We start from the raw sequence: 19475 nt of genomic DNA, 5'->3' as shown, positions 1-19475 counted from the left end.
TCTATTTAATTTCAACAACTGAGGTCATGATATTGAAATTAAATGAGTTGATGTTTTGTGATATTCAGTTTTTATTCATCATGGAACATGATATGTGCACAGCCTACAACCGAGCATCGCACTTCTACATTTTTCTTACATTTGTTGTTTTATCATTGAAAGAAGGGTTGATATCTGAAAGAGTCGAGATTGGACTTTGCAAATTTTTGGTCGTTCCCTCCGCGGGACTCGAACTCGTACTGCTGTGACATCTATGGCAACACCGCCTGCACAAAGTCCAGCGCCCTAGACCACTCATATAACTTTATTTCTATAAAAGTGAATGTTATGCTCATAAAGTTTTATGAGTTTTATGCTGAAGAAGGATATCAGTTATCCGAAATATTCAATTTAAATTTTACCATCTTTGGGTGATGTAAAACATATTTGGAGTTTATTTAATTTATTTCGACTGAATATAGCTGAAATATTGCTGCTTGGGCATTAAAACCCAACAAACAAACAAACAAACAATATAATTTTTTGTTATGTTACGAATCGTTTTTAACGATCCATTACCCCGTAAGAGTGATTGTTGACTTTTTATTTAGACGATTAATTATATATATATAATTTGACAGTTCTAACATCGTTGGAAATTTTTCAGACCTTTCTATACGTTTATATATCTTCCCTGTATCCCTGGATCCGATGGAGCAGTGTAGTGAATATAGGGTCATCACATTCTAAGACGTTTGTGTGTATATATATATATATAATTGTATAAAGACTTTTTAAGAGTAGATAATTGGCGTGAAAATGAATGCCAGTTAAGCTTGGTTATATAAATTTAAAAGACATTCTATCTAACGGTGTTTTACAGTTTGCAAAATATTGAAATTCCCCAAAGAATCCGTATAAAAATTGGCTTTGTTGAGGCTCAATTATCTGGAAATCAAGTTGGGTGTCCTACGGTTTTTACATTAGAGTTCTTAAGTGTATTCAAGGTCATCTTCCAGAAAAAAATAGGAAAATTTATTTATTGAAAATATAAGGTAAGATCTACCATGAAGATCTTCCATTACTCTTACTTTATTTTACCTTTAATATAAAATTTATTACACAACTACCATACAGGTAAAATAAACAAACACAAAAATACAAAATGAATATTAGTATATTAATTTTTCAACAAATATTTTATGTTAGTATATTCGTCGCCTTGTAAAATATTACTTTTTTTTAAATCATTAAAAACTCTGCGTTTACATTATAATCCTTAATCAAGACGATGGAAATCATGATACTCGAGTTATTTGGCTACTCCTACCGTCCAGATATCAAATATCAATATCAAACGGCTTTAGACGGAATGAAAATGATAGCGTCGATCTTACAATGTCATCTATTTCATGAAGGTGTCCGGACACTTATGATAGTTTGTACATGTAAATCCAATTTATTGAAAATAAATTAACAGAGTAGAATTCATACCGTTAAGATTAACGTAGAAAGGGGATATTGATTAACATGGCAATAAGCTTGGATTAAATATATACATGGCGATACTAACAGTTAAACAGAGTAAAATATAACAGTATTGAATTTAAAGGTCAGAACTTTAATTATTCAAGATCTTGATCCACAATATATAATTGAATGGTAATCTGTTTTCGTTGTAAAGTTTAGTTAATCGTTTCAAAATATTCAATAGTAATGTCTATCAACATGGAAACTAGTCAAGTCAATTTGACAACAAACAATCATAACAAACAAATAAATCATGTTCCCTTACCACAAAAAGTGATTTGATGAAAACATTGCAAAATAATACATTGTAATTCCTATTTTAGTAAGAACTATATTCTTGTCAAATTTAACGAGATTAGGTATGATGTATATGCCAAAGAGGCCACTACCCCACCGGGATGAAAATGTCAGCCCAGGGCTACCCATTGGTCTCCAATGAACGACGAAGAAATCCTCATACCACAGGGTAGGCTGAAGCTGGCCCCAAAACATTATTATACACAGAAACAGCTAAATAGCTGCCCCTATAAACTCAAGTAACATAAGAAATAAACTGAAGGTAAAAACGACACGAGACATACAGAGGCCAGAAATTCCTGATTGGGATAGGCGCAAGAAAGTTCATACTAGAATTTGTTGTTCAAATAGATTAAAATACACGATTCAACAATATTTAATGTTTTTAACTTAGTTTTGAATTATGATATTCTCTCAATAAAGCTTCCAATAAAAAAAAAGATAGACGAATAATGAATTCGTATGAATATTTTGATGAAATATATTTTTATAATACATTTTATGTGAATTTAATTGTAACTTTTTATCAGCTTAAATGTCAATTAGTAATTTTCAGTATTTGGTTAATCAAAACTGACTTCGAGTAATGCATTTTTGATGTTATCATTCCCAAAAAGCAAATCTTTAAATATTATACACAATCTTTTAAAAAAAAGTTGGCCAGCTGATAAAGATCGAATTAAAATTTATTTTACGATTGTAGGGACTTACGAACATTCATTTTTGAGTCGGAATTTTAAGATTTCAAATAAAATCTGTAATCATTCCGTAAATGCTTAGACGGTAATTTTGTGCTTGGTTTTTCTATAAGAGTAAGCAGAAAGAGAAATCAAGGGAACAAAGTATATAGCGGAAATCAAAAGAAAGTTATCCGGGGAGGGACAAAGAACACACATGGAAAACAGACATCCACACACCATTGACCATTAAGTAACTAAAATAGTACATACAAAGTAACAAAAGCAAATGAGCAACTCGGACTCCACTAAAAACCGGGGTCCCGTGCAGGTCCGGGTGTTAAAGGAATAGGCCTGCAGCAGCGCTAAGCTTGTCGTAAAAGGCGATTAAATAGTGCTCAGAACCCTAGCCAGGGGCTAGGGCGCTCTGCCCACAGAGCAACTGGGATGTGTGCCCCAGGTGGTACAATGGGGTACCCCTGGCGTGTTACATGCTGGGGTTGTCAGGTTATAATACGGAAAACCTGACCGCAAACCATAGTGGTGCACCGTGCTGGGAAAGATGCCACGTTCCTCGCACGTTGAAGAACCCTACTGTGGTATTCTCCTGGAGTAGGAACCATAGGCTAGGCGCTTTGATTCACATATTAATATATATTGACGATGCTCTCTCCATTTATATTCCTAACTTGAAGAATAATCTTCATTTGTTTGTTTATCCACCCAAAACTAGAAATTAACGGGAATACTGACTATACTTCCTCCGCATCCAATTTAGACCTTCATATCAAATTCGACGATAGTAGTCATTTCACTACAAAATGTATGACAAACGACACGATTTTGTTTTTTTTTATTATAAAACACAACAAATAATATTCTGTTTGTTAAATGAAATCACGGATCGTCTTTGCAGATTATATTAATTATGATTCTGGCGTCTAATAATTCATAATAATGTAAATACTTCCACATTATTTGCTATGTTCAAATGCTGTTTATATTTTCATTGTCACTATGACAAAATGATAAAAAGCGGAAGTTTTTGACGTGTTTCTTTTTTTTTTAAAATTTAATTCAGTATTCTAGTTTTATCATGCTGTACATAGCACTTTCTGATAAAATAGTTTAAAATCTGCTGATAACAATTATCACATGTATTTCTGGTCAATATAGTATGGTATTACAACCTTCCCGTTAAGTGTCCCAAGAGACACTTAAGAAGGTAGACCTAAGGTGAGAGACACAAACATATCACTGATATTAAGAGTTATGTCCCTTACCCTAGGCCTACCACCTTAAGTTTCAATGATATAATTTTATAAATGATATGAAAATTATCATGAAATGCATAAATTTGAATCTTTTAGAGGGTAAAATTCTATTTTTTTTTTTGAAGGAATGAAAATTGAATGTTATCATAACAATAATGATATATTTTTGATCATTTTGAAACATTGAGTATTGAACTTATTACAATTTCTGGCTAGCTATTGATTCAACAATGCTTCTGATGATAGGCTATTCCTTAAATCATGTGTTCAAAATGCTGAAAGAGTAATCAAGGAAAACAATATTGAAGCAGAAATCTAAACAATATATTACAATGATAGAGACTGGACAGGGAAGACAGAATCACACAATAAAGAACAAGAAACAACACGATAACACGTACAAAAAACAAATATAAATAAGCAACCCGAGACTGAAAACTGGGAGCATGGACTAGATGCACCGTTACTGTAAGCATCCTCTGTTTTTTTTTTAACAAAACGATATATCAGTTCATGACTTCAGTGGCGATGACTTCAATCTTGTATCGACATAACCATGTTCCTTAAGCCTAGTTACAAGAAGTATAGCAGGTACAAATAGTGTGCATAGTTCAACAAGCTCTTGCGTAGCGTATTTAATGAAAACTTTATACCCAGGTGCTGAAGGGATGTTTCAACAGGTGACAAGGTAGTTGACAATACGGAATGAGAAGTCATCGCATTTTTCGTATAATTTGGTCATGAGGATTCCCTTTCCATCGATATTTAAGTGTAGGTCAAGAAATGAGAAAGGCTTCATAGTATCTGAAGTGTCTTTTATCTCGTTCTTTGGTTGTAGATAAATAAAATCTCCGAAAATAGTGTTGTTTAAAGACGATACGTCATCTATTTTATACTGAGACAAAATAATCTGGCTAAACGATGTTCTTCAATTCTTGTTGTTTAGACCAGCTATAAATCAGCCTCATAATAGTGAAAAATAATTCAACGAGTGACAGAGCGCAATTAGTTTCCATAGGAATGCCGATTGTATGTTGAAAAACGTATCCATAACACAGGACAAATAAGTTGTCTATAAAAATTTCCCGGAACTTGACATCATCATCTTCGGAATATTTTGAAGATGAATTGGAATATTTTTTTTAATGAGGAATCTCAAACAAGTACTACGTATTTGTATTTAGGTTTACCGTCATTTTTAGAGTAACAACGATGTGAAATGTTTTTGCGTCGGGATTGCAATTGAGTATAGTGAATAGAAGTATATAGGGTTACAAAAAACATAGGTCTTGATTCTATTCTGATAATAATCTAACATTGAGGATTCCCAGGATCCACCTTGTATTGATACCACTACGGGAGTAACAATTGTCGTGGTAAGACTGAATTTCTTTTTTTAGCTGTAAGTATAGAAGTTAAGAAAATGTTCGATATTTATATGATTGGCATCTTTTTTTAATTAAATCATTTGAGTATTTCTACGAAAAGCTAGACCGAAATGAATATGAAAGAAGCCGTATTAAATAAATCTGAGTTTGTTTACACACGTAAATGACAAGACTTGAATAAACAAATGTTTATAGACTTGCAATTTGTCGTTTCAGTAAAAACAGAAAGCTGTACTTTCAATTTATTGTTTAAGAACCAAACCTGATATTAACAAAACAAAAACCACAAAAAATAGTGAAAATTCGATGTATGAAAAATGCAATTATTTTCCTCTTTTATGGAAAGCGAGACAAGATTTGATTTAAATCGTTAATTAAAGTGAAAGGCACCACTTTGAAGCAGTTAGTTACAAAGGCATGGTAAATATAAGAAAAAAAGCCACTTTGTAATATCAGATATTTGCCCATTTTTCCGAAAATGTTGCTATAGTTTAACGATCTATACTATTATAACCAAGCTTATTATTTTCAAACAATGTAACTTCATTTTGTGTGTTATTTAAAGAAATGAAATGTAATTTTCTAAATGAAACTGTTTTGTTTTGGGTAGAATACGGTTTTCACTTCAACCGCCACAACACTCTAATAAATGTTATAATATTAAGACTTTTAAGGTTTTTATAGCAGAAAATTGTGAGGACAGTTTAGAACGATGAAGATAATTTTAAAAACAACACTCCTGTTTGAAGTGAGAAATTTGCAAAATTTCCATAATTCGCGGCAGTTCTATACCTGGATAAGAAATTGTACATACATTGCCAGTTGGTAACGGGTCAATTATCATTCCATAGATAATAAAAAGTTCAAATAATGGGGTCTCATAAATTCCGCGGAGAGGGGAGCCCTTTGATGTGTAGGCCCTTGACTACTACGGTAAGATTTAATCTACACGAAGTGTGTTCTGCGTCAACTAATTTAAACGTACACAAGTGTATCCCGCTTCCCGCGTTTTCTACGTTTCCTATATATTTAAACGCGGTATATATATACCACGGGTACAAATGAGTAAATGCAACTACATATATATATATATATAGTTGCATTTACTCATTTGTACTCGTGGCGGGTGCCGCTGACGGAGTAGGACATGCTTACTCTTTCGGAGCACCTAATGTAACCCCTGCAAGTGTTTTTGTTGAGTATATGTATCTTTAGATTGTATATGTAATCATATCTTAATACGTAGCACACCAGCTATGAATCATCCAAAGTATGAAACATGGTTGGGAAGCTTACATATTTTTATTTTTGATATTTTGTATCGAATGTTATTGTATACAGAAATAAACATTAAAAAATGGCCGCCATCCAAAATATGGGAACCCTTGGAAAACAGTGTAAATGTCATCAAAATGTTATACAACTTGGTATTTAGACTTCAAGTTGTATGTTGAATTCAACATTCTGGATTCTTTGATCATATGTGGAACGTGAAGGGACTTATGTGTGACTTGCTTGCAAGCACAATTGGAAACTTGTTCTGTTTGCTATATTATGCATGTAGATGGTATCTGTTTTTGATTTTCACGTTCATGCCATTTACTTAGATTTTGTGAAAAGCGCCCTCGATTTAAATGAGTAAACGTGTTTACGTTTTAATTCATTGAATAGATACTTCCACCTTCATATTTAATAAAGAAAAGCACGAGATTATAATCTAAAATAATATGAAATCTACCAATCTGCATATGGAAAATATTAACTAAGATATATAAACAAAATACCGTTAGTCATCGACGATACAGTTAAATCTGTCTATGAAAAAATAAAACTGAGATTGATCTGATATCATAGGATTAATAAGTACCGTCAGATACTGATGATACACATATAAATCACATTTTTTTAGATTTACTTTTTCCGAAAAAAAGATAGATATCATTTCAAGTTATATTTTGCCACTATCGGTAATGCGATTTCTAGATAAATCTTGTAATTTTCAAGGCCGAGTACATTCGGATTAAAATAACTTTCTATTTAGCTTGATGAACAATTTATTCTACTAAGCAATTCGAGAAACATTTCAGCAAGCACGACTTTCATGAAAATTACTGAAAATTGTCTTTCCGCTTTATCCATCAGTCACGGAATCCCAAGACAAAAGCAAAATAACATTTAGCAATAATTTGCATGATCTTAAAATGATATCCATTGTATTGAATAACTAAAGAGAAATATAATTGTTCAAACGCTTTAATTCAAAAAAAAAAAAAAAATGAAATAATTTCCTACCAGTCATATTCTTATTCGTCTCACTGTGTAATGAACATGGTAGGTGTTGTGGATTTATTTTCCAGATTTCATTAACGTTGCTTTAAGTATGATGGCTGTTTAGAGATGGTTTCTATATAAACACTACTTTTATTACATACTTTATAGTATATAGCGGGAATTAATTATCCTACTGTTTGTCTCACCAGCATTGGATGTAAGTTTCCGATGCTTTCTTATTTTTATAACTGATGATTCATTAGGTCAATTGACAAATATATATATATATATATATATATATATATATATATATATATATATATATATATATATATATATATTGTATTGCTTTCAAAAATAGTGTAATGGTAATAATACCATTTTGTTTTGAAAGTTTTAATGATCTATGTGCATAAATATATATATATATATATATATATATATATATATATATATATATATATATATATATATATATATATATATATATATATATATATATATATATATATATATATATATATATATAACGTCTCAGAATGTGACGACGTATACTACGTTACAGCCCTAGATTAATCCTACGAGGAGGAATGACCCGGCCAGCGAAAGCTATATTTTAATATAGCCTAGCTGACCGAGTGGTCTAGGGCGCTGGACTTAGTGCCGGCGGTGTTGCCATAGATGTCACAGCGGTACGAGTTCGAGTCCCGCGGAAGGAACGACCAAAAATTTGTTTGGCAAATTTGACAGTTCTAACATCGTTGGGAATTTTTCAGACCTTTCTATATATATATATAGGGCTTTTAAACCAGCATAATCACATGTATCAATATTATTGAGCTTACATGTCACTTACATTGATTTGGCTAAGTGTTCAGGTTCAATCCCCTTTTATGTGCTATGAGTGAATCATTTCATTAGCAAGTTTTAATTGAAGTTCTTACTTTCATCTATTCTATTTTTTAATTATACAATTATTAAAACAAATGCATGCTGGTGTATTGTTTGACCTCAAAACTATACACCTTCAATACATATACATAGTTTTGTAATTTTGAACCTTGACATTTGTTTGAATTCATCTTATCTTAAAGGATCGCTAAAAGATTGTAATAGAAGGAGAGAAAATCGTAGAACTTAACTGAAAGTGCAAAAAGAAGAAAATAGTACAAGAAGAGAATTTTTCCTACCTTTATTGAAATGTTTGTCTCGGGATAGCATATGTTGATGCCGAGTTGCAGGCTATTTCTCATCTGAAGTAATCGATATATGACTTTGGTTTTAAAAAGAAGCGCTATCATTTTCTCAGATTGAAATATAATACAATTTGTAATTCAAACTTTTAATTGTCTGAACAAAAAACATAGGATTTGAGGATCATATGAAATTTTAATTCTACAACTGACAAGATTTTCAAAAACTAAAGGCCTTTTTATGAACATCACAAGCATTCTAAACATTCTATTGACAAAGATCAAGTGAATAAAAAAGAAACTAATTTCTAAAGGTCTAAAGGAAGGGCTTTAGTATTGGTCTGCATTTATAAAAATTAAATGTTTAACTTTTTTTATTGTCTAAATGATTATGTTTTGACATTTCATATTACTTTATGTAATTTTGTCATTAACAATGCATGTAACAAATAATGCACAGAACAAAACATGTATAATCAATAAATAAAGGCTACAGTCACAATACCATCAATTATTCAACATTTCATGTGAAATTAGTCATATATACTTTGTTTCTAATATACTTTTAACTGACTACATAAGTTTTCATCGCTGATCCGTTTCCATGACTACCCCTTACTTCGTTGCCACCTTCAGTTCTAGGATGTACACGATTGCTATTTACTTGTGTGCATCGCCTTCCGGTGAGCAAGCACACGAGGTCTCGGCGAAATCTTGAATCTGATATAAAGAATATTACCGGATTAGATAAAGTACTTAAAACAACGAATACATTTTTGGTAATATGCTTTCCAGATCCTGTATGCATCGTGTCATCAAGCCCTAGTGCTTCCTGAAGAAGAAAAACGTATCATGTATTAAAACTTCGTTCCCGTTGCATTTTAACCTTTGACCATATGGTCGTTGGGATCGTTTATGTGCTACAAGGGCTATAAAGAGAGGCAGAAAAGAAACAAGAAAAAAGAAAATAGATGCATATGAATAAATGAGTGCCTCTAGATAGTCCTTCAATTTTGATGCTTTGGTATACCTTTGCTGATATTAAAACACATAAGATTGAGTAATACATTCAATGATTACAATCAAAAACAATATTTTTCTTTGCAATTATCATACTTTTTTATCTCACTACACGGTAGATGCAATGATTTCTAATTAAAATTGTATTTTTTTAATTCTTTAGCAGAATTACTTTAGCTTCCCTGTATTGAGTTTTTTAATGTAATTATTCCAGAGCATGCAACGCTACATGGATCGTTTGTACCGCGTTAAACTTTTTCCAAATACAATTAGAACAAGGTTATGACGTTACAAAACTATTGTAAATATTCAAACGTTATACATCACTTGTTCACAATGTCGTAATACCCCTCTTTTTTCTTTATACGAGGATTCAGTTTGGTGTTTCAGGGGACGCTTACCCTACCGGTACACCTAGTCAAGACGTTCGTAAAGTTCGGGTGTTCATTTATACTTGAGTTACACTAGTACTATTTGATATCATTTATGGTGGTTTGTCCTGTTTCTTGGTCTAGTCTAAATCAAATTGATCATGTGTATATCTTGAATTTTTTACAATACTTAACAGTACCTCCATTCCAAACAAGACAAAATATGGTGACCAAAGGAGTGCAAACACCACGGTAACGGTTATTAGCAGTCTTACAATTCTCATCCGTTTCTTCAGGACCTGACTCTCTATGGCAGCCAGAGTATTACCAGCTTTCCATACGAATATAATAATGCGGGCATAGTTGATGGTTATAAGGACCAATGGAATGACGTAGGAAATAACAATAACAACAGAGGCATAAATGGTCTCAAAATTTTCTACAATGTCATGTGAACCACAGGAAGTGATGTTGTATTCTTCATCGTACTTCACGTAGGCGCTATACTCATAAATTTGTGGGGAACTTGTAGCAATGCTCCATAACCAGATACCAAAGATGATTTTACGGGCTTCCTGAAGAGTAAGTTTTTTTCCGTAGATTATCTCTCTTGTTCTATCGATAGCGATTGCAACCATGGTGTATATTGATGTTGAAATTGTTAAAAGTGGGACAAACATCATAACTTTACATACATGATCGCCTGAAATAAAAATTTACATTACTCAATTTATACATCAAATTTATCATACATGTTAGACAATTAAGTGAATTTCTAACAAAAATATCAAAGGTGTAATGGGATAAGCACTAGTGAATTTCTTATTCAGATATCATTAAATGCGTTGAAGACATATTGTTTTGCAAATCCGTAAACTGCCGGACAAACATGAGTAGCGAGTTTGATGTTTCAACTAAGAAGAAGCAGGCATGATTAGCCAAAGCAGTATGTGAGTTCCGTAGTTTTAACTTGTAGTGGAGTACAGAGTTACTTGTTCTCTTTCATGTTTGCCCTCCAGTGTATTTCCATTGTATTATCTCAACAAGATATTCTAGTTTCATTATTACACAATTCAATCCAGAATTCATGAACTTTTATGTTGGAATTTCGGTTAGGAAATCAACGGAATATGTGTGATTACTCTTACAAAACTCTCTGTTTTGTCAACTTTGTTTTAACAGTTTTTTCCTGAACTGTTGAAAAACATCCCTTTAAGGGCTTGACTGCCTTTATCTGAATTCGTTTATGACACAAACATTATGAAAAAAAGTTTTTATACTTTAAGATATTATTTGAAGTTTTGAACGAATCGGTATATTGCCAGAGCTTGCCATAACTACGCGGACTTTTTGTATCGTAATCGACTACTTACAATCATGCTTCTTGAACTATGTAGTCATCGCTACGGAAGTTTAATGATCGTTGCTGTGTATCCATCTACACTAGTTTCTAGTTTCATGAACGATGGTTATAGACAATTAATTGGTAGTAACATTATTATAACATAAATTTGAAAAGAATATGTTATTCATCATTTCACTTCAAATATCGAAATTGAGGAGAAGTTGGTTTCACAAAAAATGTTGGCTGTGTCTTTTCGAATATCCAATATTTGAAAATTACAGGTAGAGAGAAACATGATTTCGGTGAGACATTGAGAAATAGGCATGTTCGACAGTAAGGGATTTTAAAGATGAATAATTAGGAATTGTTTAGGTTGTCGTTTTGTTAAGTAGTTAACATGAAATATTATATATTAATGTTAATGACAAACAATAATAGCTAATAATGATATTTCATACTTGTGTTACAAGTTCAAAATGTTAATATAGCATGGTTTGAGACCAACGCAAAATCACAAAAATTAAACACTTTCTGGTTAAGAGTAAATAATAACAACAAAGGGATTCACAGAATAATAACTAAACAAAAAAACAGCTAAATAATAACTAAAATATCACAGAATAAAAACATCCAAAAAAGCCGCACAAAAATATAAACGGCAAAATGAGTTATGAGTCTTGATATAGTTGATCTGCAGACTGGGTTACTGTAATTTCATTTTTGTTAATTTGGTTTTTAGTTGTTGTGGATCCAATATTATTCAGGGCTGGTCTTCACTAATAATGCCTACATTAGCAGATAACATTTTTTTAATGTCCAGAGTAGGGTTAAGATGTTTGAATGCATATACTAGATAACTTTTCTACACCCTTGTGATATTTTTCTAAGTGATTTTAATGTCTTGCTTTTTTGGTTTAAAGTGGTTCAATATTGTCTGCTTGTCTAAACCTTTAAGGTGGTAACGACTTCAGTTGTTTGTGGGCAGGTGAGTTTACTCAATGAACTTTAAAGCAAAAAACGTAAATAATTAGTAAAATAATGTTTACCGATAAATGAGCTCATGAAAAGTTGATTCCATCTTACGAGTATTGTGCTCTGTACCGTATGCTATATACATATAGTAAAGAAAAAAACGACCTTTTGTGGGGATACCGGAAATGGCGGCACTCTGTATGCTTGTATGGTACAAAATACCGGATTTAGTATCTTGTTGCGAATATTTAGACAAGACACTCAAAATAAGACTGGAATCCTAATATGAATTGAGAAAAAAAATAAATTTAAAATGACAATTCTTATTTACTGGGTAGGTGAGCAAAGGCTGGTGGAAACATTTATAAATGTGTGAAGTATGTGGAACTATACACTTAGTGATGGTCAGGTGTAGAGGGTTTTAGCGGCTTATGCAGTTAAAATTAAAATAAATATATTCACATTTTAGATACTTTATGTTCTTTGTTATGTATGTCTGTTTTCCATGTCTGTTCTTTGTCTCTGGATTACATTCTTTTGATTACCGCTATAACCGTGGTTCCCTTGATTACTCTTAGAATTTGTACATATTAGGTTAGTTTGTGTAATTTTAAAATTTCGAAGTAATTTGTTGCTAATTATATGACAAAAAGTTAAAAACTTAGTGTTACTCATTTATTTAGCAGTCTTCTACTTGAGGCAGAAATTTCTTTGTATGGGACACCTTAACTTTTTTTTAAAATATAGGCATTGCCTAAATCAGCACCGTGAGCTTTACCATACGTGTACCGTTTGTGCGATTTGTAAACATAATAAAGGACATTACAAAAAGGGGGTTGGATGAAAATTTTTGTTTCGCAAGTGCAATATTTTAATTTACATTTCAGCAGAAAGCGGAATCAATATTTCTATTTGCAAATCTGCCTTGTTGAATAATAAGGATTTTTTCAATGAATGAGTTACTTGAAAAATGAATCTTTTTCCAAAGTCCTAACTCCATCCTCCCTTCTTCCCTCGCTTCAAAAATGGTCCATAAGTTCATAGCACTTGGCCATATTTTATAATTTTTAACCCTTAAGAGCATCTCTGGCAATATCCTTTCCAATTTTAGCAGGTCAGAACAATTTGTACAGACACCGCAATATTATAGTTCTCCACGGATGGTGGGAATATTTTACACATATCACGTGATGCAAACAAAATGTAGACGCAACTGACAGCAGAAATTCCCACAAATAAAAATGATTGCCTTTCCTATCTTAGAAAAGCGATGCTTCGATTTGGATTTTACAGTCGGAGTTAAATTTTTTCCAAGGCGGGTTAGGCTCTTGACAAAAGTAACAGTGGAACAGCGGTAAATCCACGTTTTTCCCGAACTTTTTAAAAACATCATATTTAATTGTTTTGATAAGTAAAAAATAGAAAAATACTCGAAATTTATCAGAAAAGATTAGTTTATTCTTACTGAAACGTAACCTTAACCTATATATATTTTTATTTGTTTGATTTAAGGAAGCTTTGAATTTTCTCCGTAAAGACAGTTACTTTTTGTCAATTCCGGGACATGAATTTTTTCCGTTAGTATATTGGGAAACCTTAAGGAAAATTTAGATAGTACATGTAAAAACCGTAGAGCTCACACCGCTTGGCGGTACTCGCCATAAGGATTTCACTAGGTTAAGCCGTACAATGTTGACAAAACATAAAGCAATTTAATAACAAACTTGCTGATGTTATTTTACAATATATTAGAATGACATTTTCCCCGCATGGGAAGCTGGACAATGGACAGTGTCAAAAGTACACATTGGGGGCACACAGGTACGTTATTGAAATGTGCGAACGAAAAAACCTTATAAAGCTTTGCGCTTTAGAACCATGACAATTCAACAACCATATATAAATTTAAATTTAAATTTTACAATGACTTCGCGATAAACTATGTAAATTTTGTTTTATTTTGGTATCCTTTCTTTTGTATAAACGAGTGCTTAAATATTAATCACAGATTTTGGAGTGTGTTAAAAATGTATGGAGTACACATTTGTCGATTTAAAATGTTTTGTACAAACTGTAGCGCAGAAGGTTGAAATGTTTGGAAGAGTTTATTGCATATAATATGTTGAAAATGAGTTGAATAACGTGAAATAGCGTTGAAATATTCTTCAAAATATTGCAAACTTTTGTTTTATTCAGTTAGGTTACATTTTCTAGCATATATAACTCGAAGCAGATATGACGGAATAAAATTTAATCCAAGTGCAGTGCCAATTGAAGAAAATTTTAATTGATACGTCTTAGGGTGTGAGATTGTCATTGTTTATTTTATGTATTTTAATAATTATCACGATACCCCCATCATGCATCTGTAAATACTATTCAAAAACATTCACCACCTCCGAACAAACAATTAATGAGGAATCTGGTACAAGTGAATATCAATATAGAAAATTCCGTGCAACCCCGTCAACATTGATTTCTGAAAATAAAATCTAAATGATCAACCACAGAAGAAAAAATAAAATAATATACGATTCTATTATTGATCCACTTATCAAGGAAACCAAAATAGCGAGTCCTGAAAGAGTAATCAAGGGAACCAAGGTTATAGCGGTAATCAAAAGAATGTAATACAGGGACAAAGACCAGACATGGAAAACAGACATACACAACAAATAACATAAAGTAACTAAAATCATACATACACAGTAACAACAGCAAATGAGCAACTCGGACTCCACTAAAAACTGGGAACATGGACCAGGTGCACCGGTAGGGTAAGCGAATTTACAGTATGATACTACACTTGGAAACAAGACGACAATCAAGAATACAATACTTGATGTGCGGAAATGTTTCCAACTCCCTTATATACAACATGTAATTCTCTGTTGATTTAAACATTCTTGTTGTATTCATTTATTCATGCTAGAGCTTGCCAAAAGTACGCAGACTTTTTGTATCGCGCTAGAACTCTAACAAATTGGCTTCTGGAACAGAGTTATGTTGCTACAAGATTGAAGTCATCACTACAGAAGTTTTATGGTCGTCATCATGAACTCGTGGATCGTTATGGTGTATCCATCTGCACCATGACAACTGATTTATTCAACGGGTCACAGTTTTCTTTTCCTCGTTTGTCTACCCCGGACTTGACTTTTTATGAGCAACTCGGTGGGTGTTTCTAGAAAAGCAGTGGACCTTGGTTCCCTTGATAAACAAAACGGTAGAATTCAATCATTCGTCATTTTTTTTCAAGGTGGTCAATTCCAATGCTTACAATTTTTAACAACAAAATATAGCCTTTCAAAATGTTTGATAATGATATTGTCTACTGGAATGGCAGAATTAATTATTTTCTTAGCAGACATAATTAATTCATTAATAGAAATATACAGGATTTTCACGTAAGATTTAAACACTGAAAATTCATGTATACGTATTTTGTCTTCTCATGATTGTGGTACTTTTGCGAAAGTAAGTTATGGTGTTGCGTTAGCCAGACTAGAAACAGGAACAACAAATTGTTTAACATAGTTCTGCGTTTGAGAATTTAAGACAAAATCTATTAAAGATAATATTTACATTGATGCCTATTTTCACAGATTTTTTTTTTTTTTTTCAGAATAAGAAAATGACTTTTTTTTAGTATTGAAAGTCGTTTAAAATTTGCCAAAAATTTAAAACAACAGCAATAACATTTCAGTGTAGGTATGTAAATTACTTATGCTCTACAACACGCATTGTATGTAAATGCATACATTTTGCTATTTCTGTTTAGCCTTTTATAAACTTCAATAGTCATATACATACAGTTGTTTTATGTAATGTGAAGCTTTACTTGTATACCTTTCTCCCAACCCGATTGATGGTTACCAGTCTTTCGTTTTAGTCTGATTTATTCATACCTTGATGATTGTTCATTAACAGAAATTGGAATGGTAGCAATTTAACACAAAAAGTAAAGTTTAGAAAAGAAAAAAAAACAGGTCTAAAGAAATCTAACTGAACACATTTTCGACTTTGTTTAATACAAAACAAGGAAGACAAATCAATACAAGAACCAACACCATTGCCCTTTTACTATTACTATCAATAATCACTGTCCCTTTTTTCTACAAATTATATATTAGCTTAGTTTGTGAATTTCCCTTACCTCCTTTGAAGCTCTCTCCTTCATGTGATCCATTATTAAGCCTTAGAGGTAATGCTATTCCGGCCAAGAGAATGTCGCTGACACATAGGTTTATGATAAACCCATCAACAGACGTACGAGCACAGGTTTTAGTAGATACTACTATTATAACAATTATATTCAACAGAACTGCGATCACACACATGATGGTCAGTATGATAGAAAGCCCTGGTATATCTCCGATGTTTTCACCCCCAGACATCCTTTGAATATATCAATACGATATTTTGAAAATGATTGAAAATTAAAACTTCACCATAATATAATGTTAAAACTTTCTTGCTACTGTCTTGACATTTCTTGTCGTTGACTATATTTACCTATTTATGGAAAAAAACTAATAACAGTAGAATTTAACTGATTGCATCAAAATGAGAAACCTTATGACCATTGGAGGATATACAGACTCATCATTGATTTCTCAAATACAAAAGGTTGTTATAACTGTAAAATTTCCAATCTTTAACATGACGTTATAACATCTGCATCGTAAACTAATTTGCTTCCTCCTGCTAACATCTAAAACCGCGTTGGCTGTTAGGAAATAAAAAAAAACATAGTGACACTAATCTTGCATTCGCAATCGTTGTAAATATTGTATCAGGTGCTAATATGTTTTAATGTCAATTTGAATATGGTTTACCTTTAATATATGCGAAGCATATCACCACATTTTCTTACCTTTGTGTATTATGACACTCTATGCAGAATATGATATGTAAGTCTTGTCATATGACTCCGTTGTTTCGTGAGAATGGGCCTTAGCCTAACATTCAAATGCATGGAAATTTGTCATCTGCGAAGCGTTGAGTTCAGTATTAAAAGCAAAACATCTTTTTGTGTAAAAGTTTCGATACAAAAAGACAAATTTCTGTTTTCACATGATATAAGTGTTAAAAAAACATTAAATAAAAGAATTTGTATTGCAACCAAACGTTTCAAGATCAAGGAGTAAACAATAAGATGCAGATCGGATTTTCACACATTCTACATCGGAAATTCCCGAAAGGAAAATAAACTTGAAAAAGACTTGTAGACCCTATTGATATAAAAAGCCTGCAAAATCAAGTCCAGATTTTAAGATATCAAAACAGAAAATTGTATAAATTTTCATAATCTAGGTTCATGATTGTTTTGAATACATCCCAAGTGCATAATCAGAGGAATAATTGTGGTGAAATATAACCCAAAGTTGTCAAAAGGTGCCTATAAACCGTACCGGTGTTGTTACTGTCGAGATCATATTTATTTGCACTTAAAAATACAGTTTGTAATAAAGAACTATCAGCAACCAAAACCTGATTAAGATTGATTGACATAACACATGATTCGCCAAACTTTTGTCTCGACAACAATATTGTTGATAGTTCATTTAAAAAATCGTGTATATTTATGGCCACAAATATCCATCTTCTGGCAAGTAGACATAATTAACCATGTGGTTATCTTAAAATTTCCTCATGCATTTTTTACAAGAAATACTGCAAGTGAAACAATTTCACTACTTACGTCATACTTTTGTATTTTTTTAAATTCTTGACATAAAACGTTTTTGACCAAAACAAAAGTCGACTTGAATATCCAATGAAATTCCAGTACATGACGATAATAAACCAATTAGTAGGATGATTATATTTTTTATTGAAATATTGTCAGTTTCATATCAATAGCAAACGCCATACGTCTTTTACACATTGTTCATGGAAAGAAGAATTCCTCAAAGTAGTTATGTCAAACGTAAGTATTAAATATCAGATACAATTGTGTATTTTAATTTAGGAAGATGAAGACAGCCTCGATGATTTCATAATACAACGGAACCTGTCTAAACCGAATTCTGCTTAATCCGAAAACCTGTCTAAACTAGATAGTCCCTTTGTATCAAATTTAATGCATTTTAACCTTGATAAACTAAACTCCTAAACCAAACAAATTTAAAGTCCAAAAGGGATTCGGTTTAGACAGGTTTCATTGTATTGAAACTGAATTCTGACGTAATCAAAAGGGGTTGTTTCTATCAAATGAGTTTCAAAAAGTTTTGCTACAATGGCAAGAGAAGTTTAGAAGGTTGCACAAAGGAAGAACTGTTCAATTTTCGGTGCACCTTGTTTCAATCTGAAATCCTGCGAGGTCTGTATTGCCTGTTTTTCTGTGTGTGTTTTTTAATCCTTTGCGTTGTGTGAGACTTTGTTTCTTTCTTTTTGTTTGTTTGTTCGTTTGATAGATCGACATTCTTTCCTTAACTTCTAATTGGCTAAGCTTCGATTCTTCACAATAAAGTAAAATAAACTTTCGTCCTGTTATTTAATCGCATTACCCTATACATAATGGTTGTATCACAATCAAATTGCATAACAAAAACGCGTTATTTTTTTCTGTTTCTAAGTGTATCTTTTTTACGTTAAAAGCGTGGTTCTTAATAACAGAAAAAATATGTTTGATATCATTTAAAGCTATACCTATTCAAGTCAGTGTCATTTGTACTCAAATAACATTTGACTTTGTTTTGCTATGTTGTTTCATCGCTGATTTCTCGTCAGTTGGGAACATATGGCTATGCAAGACCTCTATTTATGTTTGTTTCATTCAATGTACAACAAGTGTTCAACATATCCATCAGAATGATGGTAAATTGATTTGTATTCTTTCTTTCTTGATTGATTTTAACTGTCCATTCTTTAGGAGGATTTCACATGTCTATTGTCTTGAAAATTAAATTAAAGTAATTACTTTGGGCCGAATCTCTTTTCGTGATGACTACGCAATTTTGTTTTAATTCCACTAAACAGAAAGGTTTAAAAAAAAAAAAAAAAACATTGAAGTTGTTGTTTATTGATTGATTATCAATAACATCATGTTTTCGTTTTCTATGTTCTGACTTTGCAAGTTTCGTGCTCCAAAATTATCGTTTAAGCATGTATATATGGAAAACATTAACGCCCAAAAAATGCAACCATTTTCAT

The 19475-nt window shown here is 32.0% G+C and overlaps 1 protein-coding gene across 1 annotated transcript; it reads right to left on the bottom strand.

The window, feature by feature from the left end:
• Positions 1-9174: 9174 nt before the first annotated feature.
• LOC148616385 (QRFP-like peptide receptor) lies at positions 9175-16714 on the bottom strand. The gene is made up of 3 exons (XM_088585071.1): positions 16474-16714; positions 10201-10703; positions 9175-9441 (listed from the first exon to the last, which is right to left on the bottom strand). The coding sequence occupies exons 1-3, from the start codon at positions 16712-16714 to the stop codon at positions 9175-9177; spliced, it is 1011 nt and encodes a 336-aa protein (XP_088441197.1).
• Between the last annotated feature and the right edge of the window lie 2761 nt (positions 16715-19475).

This window comes from Perna viridis, chromosome 5 (assembly GCF_037379345.1).
Source record: "Perna viridis isolate PV_CMFRI_1.1 ecotype Kerala chromosome 5, ASM3737934v1, whole genome shotgun sequence".
Lineage (NCBI taxonomy): Eukaryota > Metazoa > Mollusca > Bivalvia > Mytilida > Mytilidae > Perna > Perna viridis.
This window is presented reverse-complemented; position numbering and strand designations above follow the sequence as displayed.